Genomic DNA, 25,525 nt, shown 5'->3' on the forward strand with positions numbered 1-25,525 from the left:
TTATTGTAGTTCAAGTCAGTGTTGGAATAGCATGAACTGTGCACATGACTGCCATGGGTAGTTGTTTTAGCAGATAAGTTTGTGGAGGTGCTACAGTGAGATGTGGAGCAGTTTTAATCTTAACATTCTAAGAACAAGAATCTAAAAACCTGCCTGTCTACAGTATATGCAATTATAATTGCTCCACCCTAGCACAGAGAAATTCTTCCTTCAAGCCCTTTTAAAAATAATTCTTTGAACTTCTTCCATTTAATTTTTTAAGAACATCTCATCGAATTCTGAGGGAATTATTTTGCTTCAAATATTTAAAAGTGGTAAGAAAAGCCCCAGGCCAATGTTATTGGTCGTGGGACTTGGAACCTAATTTCAAAACCATGGTTTGCATATGAAGAAAGTTATGAATAATGTAAAAATTATAGTGGATAATTAGTGGAAAAGTTTCCAGAGCTGAAGTGGCATAACTTAGTGCAGGTCTCTGTTTGCCTATTTTTACCTCTGCATTTATCTCTACTGTAACCCAGGGAATTTGGGCATGGTCCAGCTGTGTCTGTCAGCTGAAAACGTGTGACCAGGAGATGGCAGTAGTCAGTTTTCTTTGAGAGAAACAAAAAAAAAGTATGATTTATATACCAGGATAATTGAAATCTCATTCAAAGTATACGTATTTAATAAGCCAATAAAAATCTCAAGGATTTGCAAATGGAAACAACTGTCTGTCAGTTTTAACCAGGTTGTCTTCTCTCTCTAAGCTTCACCACAGAGACCTTAATCAGGCCAAAAGTTGAGGGTAAAAATTAATAAGAAAAAGGAAAGCTTGCAACATGATAAGTATAAGTGGGTTTAAGTAAATACAACATTTTAAAATTAAGCACATCTGTTACTGTGAGTTCAAAGCACCTTGTTTATAAAAGCTTTATGTCAGATGGTTGCCTTTGCTGGGATAGCAAGGGACAAGGAATGCTTGCCTGGAAATGGAGAAGTATTTTGGAGCATTTAGGTAGTTTTTCAGAGTTTAAAGGGTAAGTGGTTGGATTGGTATTAAGAGTTTAGGAAATTCAAAGCCCTAGATGAAGTGTGAATTCACAGTGTTGGGAGAAAAGAAAAATTGTTTTGGACTTCGAGTCGGATGTAAAAAAGCCATTTTTATTTAATTGATAAGTACATGACAGGATTTGATTCATCTTTCAATGGCCATAAACATATATATACGTTAGAGCTTTCTTTTGTTGTTTAAAAATTTCTGTGGTCTGCAGTGAACATGTGTTTTTACTGAAAGAAAGTTGATTGATGGCTTCTAATGAAAGTTGGAAGTTCAGGACTGCTACAATATCATGCCTGAAAGGGTAAAGTCTCCTGAAAGTTACAACTGAAAATCAAGCCTGGGTGTATTATTAATTGAAATGTGTGCCTTCTCTAGACACAGTGGAGACAGTGGTTTGAAAATGTATAGTTGTAGTACATAATATACATGCATATATATTTTTGGCTTTATAATACCCTTTAATCTTTGTACCGTTCTTTCATATATCTTCATGAATTTAATATGATAGTAATTGTTGTGGTTGGTGAATGCTCGTATTTCCAGAATTTAAACATTTTCAGGCTTACATTAAAGGGATTCAGAATTTTCAAAATTAAAATGAAAGAACAGGTGGCAATGCTTGAGTGCAGAGCATTTTTAAACTTTAATATGAGCAGCTCAGAGGTAGATGTATCTTCACTTAATTATCTTCCTACAGCATAGACTCTCAAAGTGGGACCTGGAGAGAATGATTTGATGATAGTAATTCCTTTTTATCTCCAGCTAGTGAATTACATTCAGGCAGTGTAAATATGTGGGAAAGGAATATTGGGACACTAAGCAATTGGCTTTGCTGCCACAGAGAGATTGCACAACTGCTTGTGGGAGGAGATGATCTGTGCAATAAATGAATAAGAAGACAAGAAGCCCTTAAAACAATCTGTATAAAAACAAAAATTCCATAGTCCTTGTTCAGTATTGAAAATGGGCTGCTTCTTTGTTAACATTGACATTAGGCTGTATTGAAAGCTGTAATACTGAAAATATGGCTATAACTGAATACTTCTTTGTCTTTCTTCTTCAGCCAGGAGTTGCTCTGAGTTAGGTTTTGGGTTATTTTTTCTTAAAACTATTGTGACGTGAGGAAAATCTATAACAGATGCTTCAAGGAAGGAAGAAGATTAGGATAAGGCTAAAGGTCTTTCTTTTTTTCTTAGAACTGGAACTGTTTTGGTCAAACTCCATGACTATTCTACTGGAAGTTTACTTTTCCCTTAATATCCTGCTGTTTCTTTTTTTGGCCTGAATTTCTCTGAAGGCTTTTTCTAAAGACTCTCCATACCACCCTGGAAATAGCAGCTAGTGAAGCAAACCAGAGCTCTTCTTCCACACTGTAGAGTGAACCACCACAACCTGAGAGGCAGAAACAGTTTGTGCAGCCTGTATTGCTCCTTGAATTTGCCTCATTTCTGAGAGAAGATCTTGGAAATTGGAGTAATGAAATCACTTAGCTGTAATTAAGGCATTTTTCAGGCAGGTGTTTTATGTAAGTTTTTTTCAGTGCTTCTTCAGAATTCTTGTCACAGACTCACAGAATGGTTTAGGTTGGAAGGGACCTCAAATGTCATTTAGTTCCACCCCCTGCCACGGGCAGCAACACCTTCCACTAGACCAGGTTGCTCCAAGCCTCATCCAGCCTGGTCTTGAACTCTTTCCAGGGATGTTTCTGGTCTATTTTTCCTCTGGTTTTCCTATCCAGTTACCTCACTGTGCTATCAGGTAGCTCACTGACATCACTCAGTTAATGTATTTTACATTTGGGCAAGTCAGGCAATGCAAAGCTGCATTTCCCACAGAAGCTCTGTCTTTTCTACACTAGTCATTAGCTTTCAGGTGCTCCAAGTGGTTTAGAATGCCAGTTCTCAAGGAGGTTTTGTTTATTCTGCACATGTCCAAGCAGTTACATGATAGCCCATGAAGTGGAAAACATGCATGTGAGTAATACGTGTGCATTTTGCATAATATCCCACATAAAATCCTCAGTAGCCACACTTAAGAGCTTCTGGTTTGAATTCCTGTAAGTTGATATTTAGCTGTTTTACAGTACCTTTGGAACAGGAGCTTTCAGTTTCTTGGCTTTTGTAAATATTATTTCTCTATTAACAAGTGTCATTTATATCTGTGGCTGCTTCTTTTCCCACTGAGTTACTTCAGTTATTTTTCAGACAAAATGTTAAACGAGAAGTTGGACTTTTCATAGCTTAAGGCAAAGTCTTGTGTGAATTTATCACTGTGGATGATGGTGTCCTGCTGTGGGTGTGTTCTGCTGCTGCTTCAGGTTTGAGTCATGAGGAACCAAACACCAGGAACTGCTGTGGGTTTCATGGGACCGTGCACACCTTTGTACCCATTCCCAAAAGATCACTTCCTGGGAAATGATCCTCTGGTCTCATAGAGCTGTCATTTCTTCCCCTCGCTTATTTGTCCTAAAGGTGTGAAGAATAGGAACTGCAAGCAGGTGAAGCACAACTCTGGTTTGCTTTTCAGACTCCTAGAATGTAATTTGATTTTTTGAGGAATCTAGATGAATTGAAATCCAGGTAGTCAGATGGAGAAATTACAAAAACAAGACAACGCAGTTTATACTTGAAGAGAACAGTACCAAGCAGTGTCATATTGCTCTGCAGTCTGAGAGTTTCCTGCTGAGTGCTGTGCTCAGGGAGAAGGGATTCTCCTCTGGAGGCCAGTTCCACACCATGTATTTCCCAGTCCTTTTCCTACAGATCACTTGGCAATTTCCTTCAACTTCTAAGAGGCTGAGAGTCAGTTCTTCTCCTGCAGCTCTCCTTAAGTGTCACAGAGGGATACAGCTCTCTCTGCTGCAGTGACATTGCTGTGACCTTGTGCTGAAGCTTTTGCCATGTGCAAAGGCAGAAAACTTCCCTTTTTAGCCTTCCCTTGGTGCCTGTGCTGATGGTGCTTTACACCCACCACGAAATCTGCACAGCTTTTTGTATTCTCACATCTCCCTCATCCAGTCCTGAGGAGAATTCACAACTGGATGTGTGTACGTGTGATCTCTGGAGGGAACTATTTTGCACTTTTCATACAGTAAAAAGAAGAAAGCCTCCCTTTTGAGAAGATCTTTGTGTTTAAATACACTTATTTTGCTGAATTTCAGGGTGTGTTCCTGTACCAATCCCCTCCCCTGGTCTGAACACAGCAGCAGGGATTTTCAGTGAAATTCCAGCACCAGATGGGTTTTTTCTGCAGAAAGGGAAAGAAAAACTTTTTCAAAGTGATGTGATCACTACTGAAAGTATTATTTCCTATGGAGACTGTCAAATATTTAGACTCTTTGCTTGTCCTTATTCAGATTTTCTGGGGCTCAAAGTAAATATTCCAAAATCTCATCTCATTCCCTCTTCAACCCTGGATTTTAAAGGATTGCAGGTGATCTAATCCAGTGATCTCTGGCATCCCTCTAAGTGTGTTTTGTAGATCATAAGTTAAACTTTGGGGCAATGCCAACATTAAGCCTGGTATTTCTGTCATGCATGGGGTCTGTAATGTGAAAATATTGAGGGACCAGTGCCTTTTTCATCCTGATAAGCTGAAAACCTGTGGCACTGCTGCACAAAGCACCAAGTGTACATTTGGATTTTGTCCTTTTTCGTAGAATCATGGAATCACAGACAGGTCTGGGTTGGAAGGGACCTTAAAGATCATCTCTTTCCAACCCCCTGCCATGGGCAGGGACACCTTCCACTATCCCAGGTTGCTCCAAGCCCTGTCCAGCCTGGCCTGGAGCACTGCCAGGGATGGGGCATCCACAGCTTCTCTGGGCACCCTGTGCCAGGGCCTCCCCACCCATATAATAAAGAGTTTCATCCTAATATCTAACTTAAATCTACCTTCCTTTGTCTTAAGGCCATTGCCCACTTTTCCTATCACTTTATGCCCTTTTTACCTCAAAATATCATGTGGTGCCTAGTCCAGGTGCCTACTGAGGTGCCTACATCACATCACCCAGACACCAGAAGGTTCAGAGGACCTTCTGTTCTGAAGTACATCTTAAAAATGTAAAGAATTTTATATCCAAATTAATTAGAATTTATTTTTTCAAAATTAATTCATAATTGCATTTATTTTTTAAACACTTGTGACTACCTGGAACCAAAGCCTTGCAGTTCTACTACTGCGATTCTCTATATTTTCCCTTTTCTTTCCCCTTTTTGCCAGTTAGGGTGGGGGATTTTTACAATTGTTTAATTGTTTGGGGGTTTTTGATATTTTGTTTCATTTCAGGGTGTCTGGTAGCTTGTGTCTCTAGTGGCCAGTCATATCCTAGGCAGAATTCTCCTTAAAGGAAGGGTGCCTCTTGCTGCTGCATATCCACTCTTAGGAGCTGGAATGTACTAGCTGAGAGCTCTAAATTGCTATTTCCACTTTGGCAGCCTACCTTTGATCTCTCACCAGTTCCAGTTTTAGTTGTATAAATCCATCTATTGTCAGCCTGTCTGGGGGTCAAGCTCCAATGTGAGGCTTTTTCTTTTGTCTAAGACTCTCATGTGGTGGTGAATCAGCTGGAGTTGCTGTGGGCTGCAAACATGGGATGGTCTTGATAACAAATATTAAATACAAGTCTCTGATCTCCTGGACACTACCACACTCCTCCCCAGTCTATGGAAATTGTTGTGCCAGGACAGCCTTTCTCACAGCCTGTCTAGGATTTGTAAACTCACTGGGATCTGACTGAAGCAGCTTTGTATTGAGGATTATGATTTGTATGCACTTTTACAAACTTACAGTAATTGCTGTTGCCTTCATTGTAAAGAGCAAAAAATAAACACACACAATAAACCCCTTTAATGGGCACTGATCCCACTGGCACTGATCTTGAGCAACTCTGAATAAAAGCAGATGGTGGCAAGCTGACTAGGCTGACCTGCTTTCCCCTTTCATGCAAACATTGCTTATATAAATGGGGGACACACACAAAAAATTAATGGGCTTGGGCAAGCCACCTAAGGACAGAGACTCCCCATGTACTTAATGCTTACATCAGCCCCAGGGCTGTTTCCAGTTAGTTCTTCTCTGGAGGGAGAAGTTTCTCACAAATTAGTGGTTCCACAGCTCTGAGCCCATGGTTTAACAAGAAAGAACTGATGTGTATCTAGAAAGTAAGCATGCTTAGCTGTTCTGTGGCCTGTGTGTTGTGGTAGGTCATGGAAAAGGATCAGAACAGTCTCTCCTGAACCTGTTGCTCATTTATAGACATATAATTGAGTCTGAAGTCCCTTTGCACATCATCTTCTGTCAAAATGTTGTGAAGAGGCATTCAATTTTTGTGGTCTTGTACTAGTTTAATTCACATGCCTATTTGTTAGCAGTGATGGTAAAAGAATGTAAATGGGAATCCTGGTTGTTCTAAAGGATGTGCCTCACTGTGTCACTGCAACAAGAAGTGATCAGAGGGCTGGAGCACCTCTGCTGTGCTGGGAGAGCTGGGATTATTCAGCCTGGAGAAGGCTCCAGGGAGACCTCATTGTGGCCTTCCAGTACCTTAAAGGGGCCTTATAAAAGGGAGGGAGGTGGACTTTTTATACAGGATGGGGGGCAATGGTTTACAGCTGAAAAGAGTCAGGTTTAGATTAGATGTTAAGAAGAAATTTTTTGCTGTGAGGGTGGTGAGGTCCTGGCACAGGTTGCCCACAGAATCTGTGGCTGGCCTATCCCTGGAAATGTTCAAGGTTGGACGGGACTTGGAGCAGCCTGGGACAGTGGAAAGTGTCCCTGCCCATGGTAGGGGGGTTGGAACCCGATGACCTTTAAAGGTCTCTTCCAACCCAAACCATTCTTTGCATTTGTGATTCAGAGAAATAACATTCCCTTTTCAGCAGGGCATTTGGTTGCAGTTACTGCCTCCAGGATTATGCTACGGTTTCTCACACAGATTACAGCCTACAAAGGCAGTTTCCTGAATAAGATACATTTACACTCCTCAGTCACTCTCTGGGTACAGCCTGGTACATCAGTGCCAGCTAAGCTGGAGTCAGGAACCATTCCAGGTCTCAGGTAGACCTGCTGCCAGCTGGGTTAGTTCAGTTGGCACATGTACCACAGGATCTCCTAGGATGACCATCCTTATTTGGATTAACAGTCATTTAAGTAGGTCTCTTATCTCCCTTTTTTCTTTTTAGTTTCTTTTATAAAAGGCATCAGTATCAGAGCAGGAAGTCTTGATGCTTTTGGGTGCTGGCAACACATTGCCTGGATACTGTTTGGTGACAGGTGAAGACAAGGAGTATTACAAACACAAATTTCAACTTGGAGAAACATATATAGCACTGTGGTAGGAGAAATGCAGGCTTTATGTCTTCAGTATGTGCTGAGTTTGTTATATTTTTCTGGTTGGCAGGGAAGGCAGATGTTGCCTTTTATAATTCAGCGGCTCGTGCAAGTCTGAGAGCAGCGCAACAGAAGGAGCAGCTTCTGCTCTCCCTGCTGTGCTGGGTTTGCTGAGCCCTGGGCAGAGGCAGCTGGACTCCCTTCAGCTTTACCTGTTCTTAAATTGCTCTCAATTCAGCTTTTTTAAGCACTGCATAAAACCTGGAAGGAGCCAGCTGTTAGTGTGGGGGGTGGCTGGGTAGGAGAGAAATCCCTAGGACATGAGTGTGTATGAGATGAGTGATGAATAACTCACAAATTCTGACTATCTGCTGCCAGACCTCTTTTACAAAGCAGACTGGGGATTCACAGAAGCTGTCATTCTCAGATGATAAACTTTTTTTCTTTTTCTTTTTTAATGCTTTGTAAATTTTTGGCACTGCTAGGAGAGGTGAGGCGCAGCTGTAAAGTTCTGAAGAGAACCAAGGTGGCCAATAAAGATGGATATTTAGATGATTTCTGTCCACAATCAAATCACATTTTTAAAATTCTATTGCTTATTAGATTGTGCAAGGGCTTGTCTTACAGGCAGTTTTCATGCTGGTGACCAGTGTTGTCACTAGGTACTTTATTTGCTTATTTTTCTAGATACTTTAGGAGCAGACAGACCTTTGACTTCATGCACCAAAGGGAAGCCAGGTTTGTCCAGCTCTGCCTTCTCAATACAGTGGTACAAAGACTGCCTATAATTAAATATAAATATAGGTTTCCAGTGCCCATGGGATTAATTTCTTAAGAATAGGAGCCCATGAAACTTTCAAGTAAGGCAACAGCATGGAGTAAATGTTATCTAGGATGTCTTCCAAATGAAGAACACTGTGTAAATAATGGTAATGCTACTCTTTGATAAGATGCTGATTTTGAGAAATGCAGGCTGCCAAAGTAGCATTCTTGTTAAAAAATAGGGTAAGAGCTGGTGAGTGAAGATTAAAGTTGTCATGCGTGACCTGTTGCTCAGTGCTGAGGCTGCACATGGGGCTGTGTTGTGTAACAGTGTGGAATAACATTTCCTAACATAAAGCTGGAATAAAACCCTCTTCATCTTCCATACAACTCATTCTGTAAGTGAAGTACAACAAATCCTCATCTCTGAAATACCACTTGCAAATGTGCTTTTGGTGACTGCATTTGCAAGGAACGGTAGTAAATGATGGAGATGGGTTAAACTTCGTCTGTGGACTACTGTGTTCTGGTTTTTGTCATGAGTGCTGTCATTCAGGGGAGAAAAAAAAACCCTACCCCTAGAAAAACTTAATTTAAATTTAGAACCTTTGTGTGTCTTGTCGCTCTAATCTAAAACTTATGTTTTGCTTTTAAAGAAAGAAGAGCTGGTTTTAAGCACAGTTCTAAACAACCTGAGTGAAAGTTGTTGAGTGTGACACAAAATATGGAGCAGCTCTGTGAAATGCATTTTTTTTCCCCCAGTGCTTTGGCTGCAGGGAATTAACTGTTTGTCTTTGTGTACAGCATGACTTTGCCTTCCAGTTAACTCTTCCTTTTTTTAATGTCATATAGGCATGTATTTTTAATACAAATTAATAAATCATCAACCAGATGTGAACCATGAAGATGCACCTCACCTTTTCTGGGTCTGGTAGAATTATGTTTATGTTTTGGCTCAAAATTAGCCAGTCAAGGTGGGTTAGACTTAATAGGGTGATCTGCTGCTCTCCATCCTAACTCAGGTTGTTCCAGTAAAGTAATAATGTCAGGGTTGCATATCATGACTTGTTTTAGGCACTGTGCATATTGCAAGAGTTAGGCAGAGCTGTGTTTGTTTAAAGACAGTAAAACAGCTGCAGTGTCTGTCCTTGTCAGGCCATTGTATCTTCAGTAGACTTAACAAGCACAGAATTTGTTGCAAATTGCTTTATTTCAGACTTTTTTTTCTGGTGTGTTTTTATTATCCTGAAACCATAATTACAGATCTTGAGAAAATAGTTTAATTTACTTAACAGCTGCCATTGTGCCCCGTTACGTAAATCAGAGTTATAAATGGGAAATATTTCCTAGTTTGAGTTACAGTGTAAATACACAATTGTCTTCTCAGAAGTGCATGTTGCTTATTTCAGTAATTGGACCCACTCCTAGAGACAGCCAAGCAGGGAGATTACACAGGGAATGCTTGTTTCTGAAGATGAAGCTTCCTTCCTGATTAAAAAGAAAAAAAAAGAGAGAGGAGAGAAAAGGGGGAGCAGTTTCCTGTTGGAATCCTCACTTTGAAGGAGCCTGGGCAGCCGTGCCTCCCCCCACTCCAGCTGGCCTTTATGTGCAGGCGTTCTCTGACGGACCATGTCCAAAACCCTTTTTACAACAGCAATTGGGGTTTGCCTGTGCAGACAGACCTGGGATTTAAAGAGGTTTCTGCTCCTCTCTCATCTGCTTTTAATGCAAGACTACGACTGCCAGTATCTCTGAGGTTTAAGGCTTGATAAATAAAGGCTGTTCTGTTCCTAAGGTTCGTAATTTTCTAGTAACGACCTAACAGAGAGACTCAACGCAAAATTTCAGCTGCACATATAGAAAATGTGGTCTGACCTCGATATATATGATGTGAAAAATGAATAATAGCAGCACTGCAGGCAAGGTCTTCTCTGCTACAATGGGACAGCCCAGCCCTGCAGTGGAGGTTTCAAGAATTTGGCCACGCTTTTGGAAATCAGCCCCGCGGTTCTACCGGGAAGATGTTTTAGCTCAGAGAGAGCATAACACAAAGGCTTTGTTGGGGTCTTGGCTCTGTGCTTATGGCAGGAAACTGAAGTAAAAGCTGATTTTTCTACCTACAGTACGTGATGGTTTGGTTTGAATGCAGCCAAGGCCGTGTTTTGGCCTTTTTTTGAAGTGAAGTCGTGCTCAAAGGCTGGAGAACCACAGCAGCTGAAGGCTAGAACCGCTTAGGATGATTAGGGCCTGACTCTCTGATTCATTAATTCAGAGAGGGTTTTTTTCACTTTCTTAAAGGACAAACTCCCTTCCTCTGTCATTCCAGAGTCAGCCTGTTAAATGAGAACCATACATTCAGAGTGGGTTTAGATTAGATATTAGGAAAAAAATTTTCCCTGTGAGAGTGTTGAGGCCCTGGCAGAGGTTGCCCAGAGAAGCTGTGGATGCCCCATCCCTGGAAGTGTTCATGGCAATATTGGGTGGAGCTTGGAGCAACCTGGGATAGTGGAAGGTGTCCCTTCCCATGGCAGGGGGTGGAACTGGATGGGTTTTTAGGTCTCTTCCACCCCAAACCATTCTGGGATTCCATGATGTGTGGTGGTGTGCTAAAGCTGACAGGACTGAGGACACTGATTTCACAAGGTATCCAGGACATCTCCATGTCCAGGTCCTTGCTTGGATTTGCAGGTGTGGCTGCCTCTCAGAGCGGTGCCATCCCAGTGCTCCCACTCGTGTGGAGCTCCACCGTGCAGAGCCTGCCAGAGGGAATAGTTTGAAGTATATGAAAAGAAAGTTCAGATGTTTTCAGTCTGAGAGTAAAATTGCAGAAGGCCCTTAGAGGTCTGAGTTATTGTGCAATCTCTGTAAGTAATTTGTAATCAAAATACCTTTGCACATGTCACTTTCGTATTTCCTGTAATAAAACAGCAAGAGCAATTAAGATTTTGGACCATAATCTTCTACAAGCTTCTAAAAATGAGTGGGCTGGAAATTTTTTGAGTTATGGCTGAAATGGCAAGTTTTTTAATTTTTGATTGCTTCAAAAAAGCTTTGGTAATAGCTGTTTTAATAGATTTTTTAACTGTAGCCTGACAAAACTCTTATGTGGCAACATAATTGATCTGAAGTTTGCTTAAAAAAAAAACCTAAGTAAGAAACCAGAAGAACTTTTCACAAAACTGGAGGACATCTGTACTCTGGTAACCCAGCATGTGACCTATTGGGCTTTATGCATTTCAAATCAAAAAGAATCAGCAAATATATTGCCATATGCATGCAAATATGTCTAATAACACTTTGTGTATCTGTAACGTTGTTCTGCCATGGTTCAGAAAGTTGTCTGTGGTCTTAGCATTCCTCAGGAAACATTAGATTAATATAGCTGCCTTTGTCATAGATTTTTTTTCTTGTTTAAGTAGGTGTGTGAAGGCTGGTGCTACATAAATGAATTACACGGAAGACTTTGGAGGAAGAAGGGGCTTGTAAACGAGACTGAAATTAATGAATATGAGAATTAGAAATCAAAACTTTATGTTTAGTCTAAGGAGAAACAATTCCTTAAACCGTAACCACATGGCTGTTTCTTGTTTGCATCAACTCTGGTTGACTGTTATTGTCTTCTGTTAATTCTCTGGGGCAGTGGCCTGACTTTGTTGAATGAGCCAATTGTTTTCCTTTGTGTTGCCCATCAAGTGAGTCCCCATCTGGTTTGTATCAGACTGTTTTCACAGCCAACAACTGCTGCCTTTTCTATATCCTGACACTTAAGGGCCCCATGCTATCAAAGCATTGCTGTGATAGCCTGTCTGGCTGGGCCCGTACAGCTGTGCCTTGCAGCTTGAAGCCATTACCCAAGTAATGGTAACTTAGAACTTGAACTGGCTCTTATTCCCATTGGTGTCGTGTGTACAGTGAACAGAATACATTTTTGTTGAACTCCGTGTTCCACAAAAAAAAAAAAAAAAAAAAAAAAAAAAAAAAAAAAACACTCTCGTTTGAGTTTATGTGATTGGTTCCTTTTTTATTTTCCAGCAGCTTCCTGTATCTACAGGCAGTTTTGTGTTCTTCTAAAATTAATGAATACAAGACAAGCAGTATTTAGTTAAGGGACTGTTGTTATTACTTTTATGGTACATTAAAGCTCACTAAGTGAAAATTAAACAAGCAAATGATTCTTAATGAGGATTTTTCTTATCAGATTTAGAATAGGTTTCCAGGAAACTTCCTGTGGTTCATAAATGTAGGTTGTGTGAATAAAGCTACACCTTGAATACTCCACTATTCCCTTTCCAAGCAGCTCTCTAAAAATACAGAGCAAGGCACAATGAGTCTGCATTAACCTGTTTACTTCTCATCTGAAGGAATAGGGAAGGATTGCAGAACTCTGTAATAGCAGAGAGAAAACTACATTGCAGTTTGCATTGCAGAATTAGTGAGAGAGGCCCCAGGCATGATCCAGACCCTTTCCAGGCTTCCAACATTGTAGGAGACAGTCCTGTTGCAAGAGATTTTGCAACATGTGTCTTCTCTGCCTGCAAGATTTAAAAAACACCCAATATTGCATCAAATAACAGTGACATTTAAATGTTGTGTGTAAAGAAAGATGATCTTTAAGCATTTGTTCTCTCCTGCTCTTGTGTAGGCAGCATAATGCTCAGTGACAGAGTAATGACGAGGGAAAACATATTCCCCAACTTGGAGATGTATTGAATTTTAAGCATATTCCAGACTCAATTCTTCCCTGATATGTAAGAGGCGGAAAGAAAGAAAGAAAATAATGGGTAATGTTTCTTAAAATTCAGGTCTTATTGTAGTATGTGCAAGAAACTGCCAGAAAACAGATTGCTTTATCTGATACTTGCAGAGAAAGTGTTCCTGAACTTGGGAGTGTATTGTGTGTATAATGTGAATGAATTTGCTTCAGGTAACCTACTGGGGAGCCATTAAATTCCATGAGGCACACGAGATAAGACTTCCTTTGCCATTGGGCTTTTCCTACTGGCACACACTGGGTGTCATCATGTCAGATCGGGATTGTGCTAAATAGTTGAGTCTGTGTCACTGTCAGGTTTGTGGAGGGTTTGCAAAAGCTGCTTTCCTAAGGAGCTTTGTGTAATTGCTGTTCCTGTGAGCAGCTCCTGAATTCAGGTGTGTGCTTTATAATGGTGCACAGAGCCAGGTGTCTGTGCCCTTCACCTGAGAGGTCTTTTCCAGCCTGAATGGTTGGATGATTCCGAGTCGTGCCCATCACCAAGCAGAGCCCACACTCTGCTCCCACACATGCAGACTGGAATTCTGTATATGCTTCTTTCCAGTGCAGATTTCCCTGTATTTTGGCCAGGGATTTTTAAACCCAGAGAACTGATGAATGATTTTCTCTCAGTCTGCCTACAAGCTCTGTTAATCCTGCTCATGGCCCAAAGCACTGAGGGAAGCTGGGGATGAACTGGGTGCTCACCGCATTTGGCACCGACAGCTTGAGCTGGGAAGAGTCAAAGAGCTGCAGTGGGTCCTGAAGGAAGCTGGTGCAGCCAGCAGCCCAAATTTCAATTTGTGTGCATGTGGCTGCAGCTTCAGCAGCAAAGAGCATCTGCCCAAATGAGAACCTGATGTAAAGGGCTCTGTTCAAGGCCCTGCTTGATGCAGGCTCGAAGGGTTGTGCGGAGCAGCTCCTGATGAGAGTTGTTGGTTTCTCTGGTGCTGCTGGGGAGCTGTTCCTTGGCAGTGAATCCTTCAGGAGACACAGTGTTGGTGGGAGCTGCCTGCAGATTTCCCTGTGTTTTATACCACTTAGCAGAGATGGAGGGGGTGCGATACTAAAATCACTGATGTGTCTAAGAGAGAGTGGAGAAGGTGGTGCACTGTGCTTAATGTGCAACATAAATGTAGAGCAGTGCATTTCTCCAGCTCATTTATTCTACTGGTTTAGAGCTCAGATTCACCCAAGTATTGCAAAGGAATTTTGCTTTTACTCTTTCCCATGTAACAGGCCAAGGTTAGTGTATTCTTTTTTTTTTTTTTTTTTTAACAAGGAGGAATGCTTATCTCTATTGCACAAAGTTTAATCATTTTGTATTTTAACAAACTTTAAAATAGCACAAGATAAAATCATATATTTACTCTCAGACCTTTCCAAGTTTCTGGTCCCAGGCATTAGACTGTAGAGGCAGAGTTACTTGTCATCACACTGAGTGCTCATTTCAAGAGCAGGTCAAAATAGGGTCTGGACACAGACAGAACCAGAGGAAATGGTCTCAAGTTACCCCAAGGGAGATTTAGATCGGATATTATGAAAAATTTATTCACTGAAAGGGTGGTCAGACATGGGAACAGGCTGCCCAGGGGAGTGTTGGAATCGCCATCCCTGAAAGTGTTCAGAAAATGTGTTGGATGTGGCACTTGGGAACATGTTTTAGGGGTGAACGTGGTGGTGGCGGGTGAATGGTTGGACTTGATGATATTAGAAGTGTTTTCTACCCTGAACGATTTCATGCTTCTATAACAGTGAGCTCCCAGATCTTCCAATAAAGACTTTTAATGTTTTCCTTATTTGAACATGTGCTTACTTACTCAGTCCTCTTTCTGAGCTAACAGAGAAGTTGTTTGCTTCTCTAAGCTCCCTAGAACTGCTTATTCCTATACATTTTCCAAAGGTCATTGATATCCACAAATGGCAAGATCTGTAGTGGCCACTCTGCTGCCAAACAAAAGGCTGGGAAAGATGTATTTTTTTCTAAGTTTGTTTGTTCATGTACTAGAAATGTGCATAGAAATATTCTGGAATTTATTAGACTGACCATTGGAAAATGCTAGCTGTATAGGGCTGGCTTTGTTCTGTCTTGTTTTGTTTTGTTCCTGGGGAAAACGTTCATCATCTTCTTTTGAAAAGGTGTAATTACAAAAATTTGGGGTAATTGTGCTGTAGGTAGAAGCATTTTAATATGCCAGATCATTGTAATGGTAGTACAGTAATGGGAGTCTTGGCAAACTGTTTCCATATGGGGAATCCCATGACTTTGTTAGTGAAAATCATCAAACAAATGCACAGGATCATGTGAATATTTAAGTATTCAGAGTAGAGAAATAAAGCTATTTTGCTTGTGGTCATCTAGAAAAACACTCGTTATTTGAAGTTTTTTATAGAGTGTAACTTATTTAATGTTTTATTATAAGAATGCATTTAGTGGCTCCATTATATGTGAGGAGTGACTTGCAATGAGAAAATTCTGCCCTGCAGCACTGCCCTTCAGGCAGAAAGTTTTCTTTTTCTTTCTGATACCCATTCCCTAGCTTTCACTCAAATCTGGGTGCAGATTGCTGCTGTGGCTGGAGGGGATAAAACCTCCTTGCCCAGGAAATCCTCTTGTCTGAGGGAGAGCTCATCAAGGTCTCTCATTGCACTTTTTAGTGGTAGAAAGTAGCTTGTGACTTCTTACTGGGATTCACTGAAACTCATCCTCTGAGATTCCTAAGGATTTTCTCCTTATCCTAAGGATATTTGGTATCTGAGGAGCTGGCAGGGCTGGGCAGCAAGCTGTGCTTGGAATTCTCCAGTTCCAACCCCTACCATGGGCAGGGACACCTTCCACTATCCCAAGTTGCTCCAAGATCCAACCTGGCCTTGGACACTGCCAGGGATGGAGCATCCACAGCCTCACAGGGACACCCACCTGCATTTTAACTGTGAACTGGGAAGAAGTTAATTTTCAAATCTTAATTGATGGTGAAACATCACTTGACTTTGGTCACTCAACTTTAATTATTCGTGTAAAGTATCTTTACAATATTTTTCAATAAAAGGAGGCCATGTAACTTCTAAGAATTAAAAAGATGCTTTGATTTTTATTCCTTTTCCTTGCCACTCCTCAGGCAGGCTGTGAGTGCTGTTATGTCTGGCACTGTGGCACGATGCAGATAAGCTGGAGGCAGTATTGCTGCAATTAATATCATTAAGATACGAGGTCTCAGTGGAGCCAGTCCTACTGCTGGGTTTGCACTGACTGACTCTGCATCCTAAGGGAGTTCAGCAGAACTTTATCTTAAAATTAAGTGTGAATTCCCACGATTGATCATTTGAGTCCCTTTTTTTTTAGCTTCTTTATTTTGTTTCAGATACAGGCATTAAAATGTCTTTTGGAGCCCCAAACATGAAGGTGTGAATAACAGAGCTGAATATATTATACAAATATGCTTTTAAAATTACCTTCCTGTCCACTTGCTGGTTAGATTTTGCATAAAATTAGAAAAAAAAAAAATTGGCATGTAGGTGATATTTGGTTTTACTGAATAAGTAAAATATTAATTACACCATTAGATCTGCAGTTTTTAAATTATCACTTGTCAGATTCTCCTGATTCCACCAGCTGTTTACCTAGGTTATCTCTTGTGGATTTAGGGATTACTCCTCCCCCCAGCCCTCGCACAAGATACACATTTTCCTGGTGGTTTTTCAGAGACTCTGGACCAGTAAGGAACCAACTCCTTCTCCTTTTTTTATTTTGAAATAAAAGCTGCAGCTTCAGTATTTGCCACAGAGCCTCGTCCGGGTTTTCCTCAGGAAAATGGTTGCAACCTAGAAACAGCAGTGCTTGAATATTAAGGAAAGACTTATTTGTTCTGAGCCAATTGCACATCCAAAAATCACAGCCATCTGTATGGAAAAATCAAATTCACTTTTAATATTTCTTCATAGTATTAATAATTATTGTAGTTATTTGGAAAGATCGTTAAAACATCTTTTGGAAGGGATTTGGTGGGAAACAGCAGCAAGAGATGTGGCCAGGGAATGAATTTGTTAAGCAGTGAGAGGTCCTACAGAGCAAAGGATGCCAGATCTAAAGGAGCAGAGTAGATTTTAGGCACCAAAAGGAAATATTTATTTAGTAAACTCTGCAATCTCATTTCTAGATGTTTTTGGAGCTGCTTTCTGTCTGCCTTTCCCTACTGGTCTCTGTGTTAGGATTTTGAAAAATCTGGTTCTAGTTTCTTTAATGTATTTCTAGTTTTTGTTCTGTTTAGTGTTGCTGTTGGTGGGAATATAGAGTGTTCTGGAAAACCACTGAACCATGAACTCTGACTTGAGAGGAGGAAAAAACCATTTTCAAATATTCTTCTTTGAAATATTTGTTACCTGCTGGGCCTGGCCCCACCCTCCTTTGCTGACTGGGGAGCTGCATTTATTTTCTTTTTGGAAATATTTATTGCTGGGCTATACATTAAACAAACAAACAGCAAAAGCACAGTGTGTGTATACACGTGTTTATTTTCTGTGTGCTTGTGTGCAGGGTTTTTGTAAGTACATGACACCAAGGGGAAGGTGGAATTTGCCAAGTTTAGGTCAGAACTTGAACTGAACTCATACTATATAGTTTTCTGTCTCCACTGGTGTCTGTGGCCCACTTATGGAAGTTTATGAGTTGGCTGCAGCCTTTGAGAATGAAACTGTGTTTTTTCAGCTCCAGCAGTAGACTCGTGCTTTTAAATCCAGACATTTCTGGCTCAGGTCCTACAGATGTCTGTCCATTTCTGTAAAACAACTCAAGTGTTTTAATTGTAAATGTACCCTTTTCATGTAACTCAGCCCTAGAAATTTGGCCTTGTTTTGCCTCGAGTCTTTTCTGTTTGTCATGAAACAGCTAAGTTGGGGCAGTCTGGGTTGGAGTTAAAAAAGAGACCTGCAGGCATTTGCAGGACATCTTGTTCTTGTTTGTCTGTGTTTCTGTCCCAGTGAAAGGCAGAGCTCTCACCTGCAGCCAGGTAATGCTTGGCAAAGCATTCACAAAACAAGAAGAAAGTCCCTGCCTGGAAAAGCACATTTCTGGCAGAGCTGAGAAAGGCCAACTTCTCCACAATAACCTAAAAAAGCCCATGGATTCAAGGTGGCCAGAGCAAGAAAAGCTCTGGAGGAGAATCTGTCATTTCTAATAAATGGAGAATAACTTTGCCCCAAAAAATTAGATTATTTGAGAACCTGTTGATGGTCCTGCTTATTCCTGAAAAGATTGTATTCTTTTAGTTCTATAACCTAACCACTTTCAAATTTATAAGCCATTGAATTCCAGAAACATTAAATAGCCAATATGCACAATACAGCTAAACATGACTCTGAACTGGAAATGCTAAATATCATTATAATTAGTAGCATGACTGACATTGCAGTGTAATTTCTCTTTTCAGTGCAGCCTTCAGAATTACTTACATCAACATATGGATTTTTCTTATCAGTATGTGTTAGCCCAGCAAGCCTGGAATAATTCTGATTTTGCCAAAAAATGCCACTTCTTAGGTTGCTCTTGGTAACTTGCCTGTACAGCCACATATGCAAGTAAGTGAATTTCAGTGTGGTACCACACAGAAACCCATGGAGACATGGACAGGACACAGATTGGTACAAATATGTACCTCACAGGTTTACTTACAGGTAAAAGGAGCAGATAGGAGAGGCTGAGAGAGGAGAAAAGAGAGGAACAGATAAGGGAGAATTTGAGGGGCAGGTAAGAGAGACTGGCAGGCTGAGAGAGCTGGGGATGTTCAGCCTGGAGAAGACTCCAGAGAGACCTTAAAGCCCCTGCCAGTGTCTAAAGTAGCTCCAAGAGAGCTGGAGAGGGACTTTGGACAAGGGCATGGAGTGACTGGACAAGGAGAAATTACTTTAAACTCAAAGAGAGTAGGTTTAGATTAGATGTGAGGAAGAAATTCTTCCCTGTGAGGCCCTGGCATAGGTTGCCCACAGAAGCTGTGGATGTCCCATCCCTGGCAGTGTTCCAGACCAGGTGGGATGGGGCTTGGAGCAACCTGGCCTAGTGGAAGGTGTCCCTGTCCATGACAGGAGTTGGAACTGGATGAGCTTTAAGGTCTTCCAACCCAAACCATTCTGGGATTCTGTAAAATGTTTCTACTGACAGTGGTTCTGTTACCTTTGAGCCTGTAGACATTTATTCTTCTACTTTGCTTTAGCCATTAATGTAAAGAATTTCTGACAACTCTTCTTCCCTGCTGATGGTCTTTGTAACTGTATGGCAGATGTAAATCCTTTTATGTAGGGAAAAAGCAAAATGGGGGAATGACAGGGGGGAAAAAAAGGCACCTTCAATGAAGATTTTGAGATGCTGAGTTAGATCTGCAGGTGCTGTGCTATCCCAGTGCTCAGAGCACTTGAGCTAATGCCATCTGGAGGAAGTTATTTGTTGGTACAGGACAGTGTTTGAAACTTTGAAGTCAGGAATAAACAAAGAGAAGCAGCTGGAATCTGGCAGAAGAAGAAACAAGCCATTCCTATCGGCCCCTGCTATTAAAGGAATGAGAGCACTGCACTGGAGTTGTTTTTACAGTTTATTCATGCTCTTGAAGTGAGCTGCTTCAGCTGGGGAGTAGAGGGAGGATTGTTTTGAAATTTTAGGAAGTAATATGTAGATAATTACAGTAATTATGGTCCTGGTTTTACGCTGAAAAATAACCTGGGCCCTGATCCTTCAAGCACCTTCCTATTTATGGTCTTGATGGGGAGAGATGATTTACAAGAGCATGGACTGACAGGACAAGGGGGAATGGCTTCAAAATGAAAGAGAATAGGTTAAGATTAGATATTAGAAAAAAATTCTTGATTGTGAGGGTGGGGGGACACTGGCACAGGGTGCCCACAGAAGCTGTGGCTGCCCCATCCCTGGCAGTGTTCCAGGCCAGCTTGGATGGGGCTTGGAGCAGCCTGGGATAGTGGAAGGTGCCCCTGCCTGTGGCAGGGGGTTGGAACAGGATGGTCTTTAAGGTGCCTTCCAACCCAAACCATTCTGTGTTTCCATGATTACACTTTTCACTTACAAGATATGGCTCTCTTTCATCCCCAGATAGATTTAAAATCGTTTTATTTAATATATGGACACCCAGTCAGAGGAGTTAAAGCACATGGTTTTCATTTGGCTTAAAAGTCAGACTTGTTTAGTCTTTTTATTTTGCCAAATAGAAAAATTCAAAAAGAAAGATTTAAACATTTTTCTTTGTTCTTACTGTTGCCATATGGTGTGAGTAACCAAACCTCCCTTCAGTGTGGTTAGTTCCTTTTTCCTTTGGCACACATTTTTGACACCTTTTGTATATGGCATGTTCTGTGTGTGATGGTACCTCTCAGAGAAAAACTCCCTTCACAGGTCACTGGATGGTTGACACATCATTAATTTTTATGCTTCTGTTAAACAAAGGTCTGGAAATTTAGTACTGTACGTGAATTTGTTACAGAGTGCCAAGAACAGGAAAAATCTCTGATCTGAAATGTGACCTTTTCCATCAGTGGGTCACCAGGACGTTTTCAGTCACTGATGAGCTTCTACCAGCCAAGGACTCTCTTACCAAGAGTGTCAGTTTTCACAGTTTATATGAATTTATTCTATTAGATGGTGACAAAGAATTTGGAAAGCTGGAGGTCACCTAAGGTCACATGCTCCATTTATTGGATTTTAACAAGGAAAATTTTTATAAATACACCTAATTATATGATTGCAAAATTGTACTGAGTACTCCCAGAGCCTCTAAAAAAGGGGGGGAAAGCCATGAAGATTACCTGCCTGCCTGCCCTTTCCTGCTTTGTAAACAAGAAAAAATTCATTTCCGTTTTTCTGGCATATCAAAAGATTTTAACCATTGCAGTTTGCATATTTGTGCTGGTGAGGAACTCGGTGTTAAAGAGGAAACCATCTCAATATTGGGTATGAGCTGCTCTCTGATGAGGGGAAGACATAAAATGGAATATCACATTATTAAAGAAGGAGCAGACCAGGGGCTAAACAAGGATTTAAACCAGTCTGCCTCTATTTGTGTCTTTATTCCTGTACCCCTCCCTGTATGTGTATATAAAGTGTTTTATGCACTGTGCATGCACGAGGCTACACTCAGCAAAATGTAATAATGATAAAACACATGTGAGAGTAACTTGGTAGTTGTATTTTTGGGGCCAGTGTAGCGTTTCAGGACTAGCAGCTTTCTAGCCTGGGAAGTTACAGTCAAGGAGCAGAATCTCCCATCTAGCTGAAATATGATATCCACAATTTTCTCACAGTTAAAATGCTGAAAATCCATGTTCTGTATTTTCTGTGTGAATTTAACAAAGTCAAAGACTTCAGCTTTCTGCCTTTAAAAAAGGGCAGTGTTGACTTTGGGTATTTTTAAGTTTAAAGATATTTTGATATCAGGAACCGGTAACTTTTCTGTTGAGCAAGTAGATGGAATTATTATTTTTATTTTTTCTGTCTTTTAGCATTTTATAACTATCATAAAATTGGACTGTACTATATCTGTAAAATATATTAGAGTATGTGTTAGGAGGAATGCAGACTAATATGATACTTTCTTTTAGCACTCCCAGAATCAAAGGCTTGAGTAGTTCCAACAGAGCCTTGGGATAAGGGAATATTACTTTCTTTTTTCTTTCCATCTTTTCTTTTTTCCTTTTTTTTTGATTTTTTCATTTTTTAACAAACCTGAAAACAGCTGTTGAAACAATGACATCATGGAATGTGACATGACTGTGGAAATACTAACAAAGTCAAGCTTTGAAAGCATCAAACTACATCTAGTGTTGGAGAGGGGCTTTAGTAGAGGATGCATTATCAGGTTTCCTTGGGCATTGCACAGTCACATCTTTACTGTGTCATTTTCACATCTGACCAAATAAACCCTTTGCTTTTCTTCTTAGCAGCCTCTTTGTATCACACAGACTCAGCTACAGACTGGAATCACAGAATCCCAGAATGTTCAGGTTGGAAGGGACCTCAAAGACCATCTCATTCCAACCCCCTGCCATGGGCAGGGATACCTTCCACTATCCCAGGTTGCTCCAAGCCCTGTCCAGCCTGGCCTGGAACACTGCCAGGGATGGGGCAGCCAAAGCTTCTGTGGGCACCCTGTGCCAGGGCCTCAGCACCCACACAACCAAGACTTTCTTCCCAATATCCCATCTAACTCTACTCTGTGTTAGTTTAAAGCCACTCCCCCTTGTTCCATCGCTCCATACCCTTGTGGAAAATCCCTCTCCAGCTCTCTTAGAGCCCACTTAGATACTGGAAGGCTGCTCTGAGGTCTCCCCAAAGCCTTTTCCTCTCCAGGTGATATGCTGATTCCCTGAGGACACAAAAAATGCTCTTGTGCTCCTGCTGCCTTCCTGAATGGCAAGAGGCTGGGCTGGCACAGATCGTTCCATGTCCTGCCTTTAGTGTCTTTGGCCTCACTCATGTTTGACTTCCCAGGCTGTTGGCTGCTGTTCTAGCAGGAAAAACACCGATGGAATTTTATTTTAGCAGCGGGGTTTTGTTTTAATTAGCCATTCGAAGCGTGCTTTGCTGCAAGTCAGATGAATGCAGATGACTGCTTCAGTGACATAGGAGATAATTAACTGGGGTGAAAGAAAGCTTAACTTTTTGGTTTTATTGGGAAAATAGTGTTTTAATTACCTAGTCTATCACAGAGGAAGGGAGAATTGTTACAGCTTCTTGGAATAAGAACAAGCTCCAGGACAGCCTTTGCTGTTGCATATGGACTCAGATATGTTTGTTTTGCTTGTAGCTACTGCACTTAAATGTCCCCAGGACAACTGAAATCTCAAAATGCTCTTTCTGTAGTTGAGTGAATGTTGTGCCATTCTCCCAGTGCCATTTCTCCTGAGTTTCTTCATTATTTGTCTCTACCCTGATCCATGACTTGCTCTTCCTGCTCCATGAATTATCTTGTCTCCTTCCTTTGGCTAAATGTATTAACTTTTGCCCATGGCTTTTCTCCCTTCCCATCTCTGGGATCTGGCTGCAGGTTGTTTTCTACCCTTCCAGGGGTTCCCAGACAGGAAGACATCTGGGCACTGCAGGGATCTGCCACAGCTGCTGGAAGCTCTGTGGGATGTGCCCCCCCTCCCTTCCCTTGCAGGGGCTGCTGGTGCAAGGGTTTTTCCCTCTCCCAGGGTGTCCCACATTTTGCAGGGTCAGATCACAGGAATGGGAAGTGGCCAGGTGCCATCTCAGAGGTGCTGGAAGATGGATATGGCTTGTGAAGTCCTGCAGGGGACTCTTCAGGGTGTGTCTGTGTACGTGGGAGAATGGAAGAACCACAAAGGAGAAGCAAGAAGGACTCTTAATGGGTCAGAGAAATGGGCTGGAGATAGGGAAGAGCTGAAACCACTTTTCACTTGTGTTTTGGGCAGCTGAAGCATTGAGAGGGTGTTTTTCTCTGTGGGACTTGTTCCCAATGGCTTCAGCTGGTATTTCTTTGCTGTTTATGATAATAAGTGGTCTTGAACAACATGAATGTTTTCCAAAGGTTTGATGCAAACAGACATAGACATAGGGATGGAATTCAGAAATACTGTTTGTATCGATGGATGCCGTTTCAATGCTGTGGAATACACCAGAAACACCAGCATACTATCTGAAATTATGCTGGGCCTACTGAAAATTATAGATATATGTGTGTGTGTGTGTATGTACAGTGTATCTGTATGTAAATACAACCCAGTGGATATCCAACTCAGTCCTTCCAGTACCTAAAGGGCATCCAAAAAAATCTGCAGAGGGACTTCAGACAAGGGCATGAACTGACAGGACAAGAGGGAATGGCTTCAAACTAACAGAGAGCAGGGTTAGATTGGAGATTAGGAAGAAATTCTTCCCTGTGAGGCTGCTGAGGCCCTGGCACAGGGTGCCCAGAGAAGCTGTGGCTGCCCCATCCCTGGCAGTGTTCCAAGCCAGCTTGGACGGGACTTGGAGCAACCTGGGATAGTGGAAGCTGTCCCTGCCCTTGGCAAGGGGCTGGAATGAGATGGTCTTGAAGGTCCATTCCATGGTTCTGTATAGTCACAGAAATTCGTCCTTTTGTTACCTGATAAGGAGAGTTCTGATGGTTAAAGCAGCACCCTCTGAAGTGCCTCAGAACTGTGGGCAGCAAGGGTGTCTGTGTACCTGTATTTCCATGGAAAATGGAGATGACATCAGCAGAGTTCAATCATTTGTCACAGACAGCAAATAATGACTTTTGTTTTCCTTTTTTTTCTTTTTTTTTTAGGAGAAGATGCTGCCCCTCATCTGAATCCCCATCTTCCTGCAGCAAAGGTGTCAGTGCAGCTGCCTGGCAAGAGCACAGCTAATGAAACACAGAGTCTGAGCAGTGCACATGGAGATTCGGATTCTTCAGGGGCAGACACATTTTAAAGCTTACGGCTGTTTATGACGGTCTCTGTCTGAAGATGTTGTCAGTGGTACATTTGTCTGTCTAGTGTGATAGTCTGGGTGTTCCATCAAAAGAACAGTCTTTCAGTACTGTTTATTTTCAACTATTTTTCTTATAATTTTGTTATTATTTTAAATGATTCTGTCTGCGAATATATCAATTATTTTTAAGCAAATAAAATGCAGTTTTTTCAGAATCATTATGAGTTGAAGTCAATAAAGGCCTTTTAAATATTTATTGTATTATGGGTGAATGTGAAGGCGGTTGGTATTAAAATCCACTGCAGAAGTGTGTCTCACTGATGGAAAACCTCTTTGGCTCAATATCACATCAATAGTGTCAAAATTTTGAGCCAAAGTAAAATAGGTTTGGAACCAAAGTCTGCAAGAAGAATGTGTTTCTAGGTATCATCAGAGGTTGTTCGTCCTTTGAAGACCACTATGACAAGCCAGTAATTCAAAATTGCATGTAAAAAAGACCCTTAGGGTTTGTATTGTTATTATGAAGAATTTTTTTTAGACTCACAAGAATTGGTCATCATTTCATGTTTGTTTTCCTAAAGACTTCCCCATCTTGAAGCATGCGAATGAGAGATTGTGTGAGTAAGGCTATTTTTTTACACTTGTAATGGAATTTTTTTTCCTTCTCATGAGACAGAATTAATTCCTGCAGTCTCAGCCCTTCAGAATCATGACAATCTCAGTCAGGAATGCCACAAGAATGGTTAACAGCAAGAGTGAATGAACACAGTGCCACCCTCCCAGGGACTGCTCCACCTTTTTGTTGCCTCCATCAGGAGAAGGTGGTTGATCCAGGAGGAAGGCAGGATCACCTGCCCCAAACAGCATCCAAACAAAATGAAAAGGAAGAGTTCAGACATGTTCCAGTAGAAAAACTGGGAAAGAGGCTCTTTTCTAAGCAAGGCAAACACAGCTTTTGCTCTGTTCCTCCAAGTACGAGGGGCACTTGGTTGTTGCAGATACTCTTAACTGTGAACAGTTCCCATTACTCTTTATTTTCTGGCACCTGCACTGATTTCATCTCTCCTTAACAGAGAAATGTTAGAAGTTCCTTTTGGCTTTATGTTGATCTCATTGACCACAAGGTTCAGTTAATTTGCTGCAGCATCCACAAGGATAAATGGAAAAAGAGAGAGAGCTTCAGCGCTTCACAGTCAGAAATATCCCAAGG

General features: G+C 41.3%; 1 protein-coding gene across 3 annotated transcripts in view; it reads left to right on the forward strand.

The window, feature by feature from the left end:
- The window catches only part of KIAA0586 (KIAA0586 ortholog), a 68,312-nt gene extending 43,743 nt beyond the window's left edge, over positions 1–24,569 (forward strand). For all 3 annotated transcript variants that reach the window (XM_032113512.1, XM_032113514.1, XM_032113513.1), the window contains exon 31: positions 24,170–24,569. In XM_032113512.1, the coding sequence (XP_031969403.1) occupies positions 24,170–24,315 (146 nt within the window). In that variant the 3' untranslated portion in view covers positions 24,316–24,569. The remainder of the gene's footprint in view (positions 1–24,169) is intronic.
- The last annotated feature ends 956 nt before the right edge of the window (positions 24,570–25,525 follow it).

The sequence above is a fragment of the Corvus moneduloides genome, chromosome 6 (genome assembly GCF_009650955.1).
Source record: "Corvus moneduloides isolate bCorMon1 chromosome 6, bCorMon1.pri, whole genome shotgun sequence".
Classification (NCBI taxonomy): domain Eukaryota; kingdom Metazoa; phylum Chordata; class Aves; order Passeriformes; family Corvidae; genus Corvus; species Corvus moneduloides.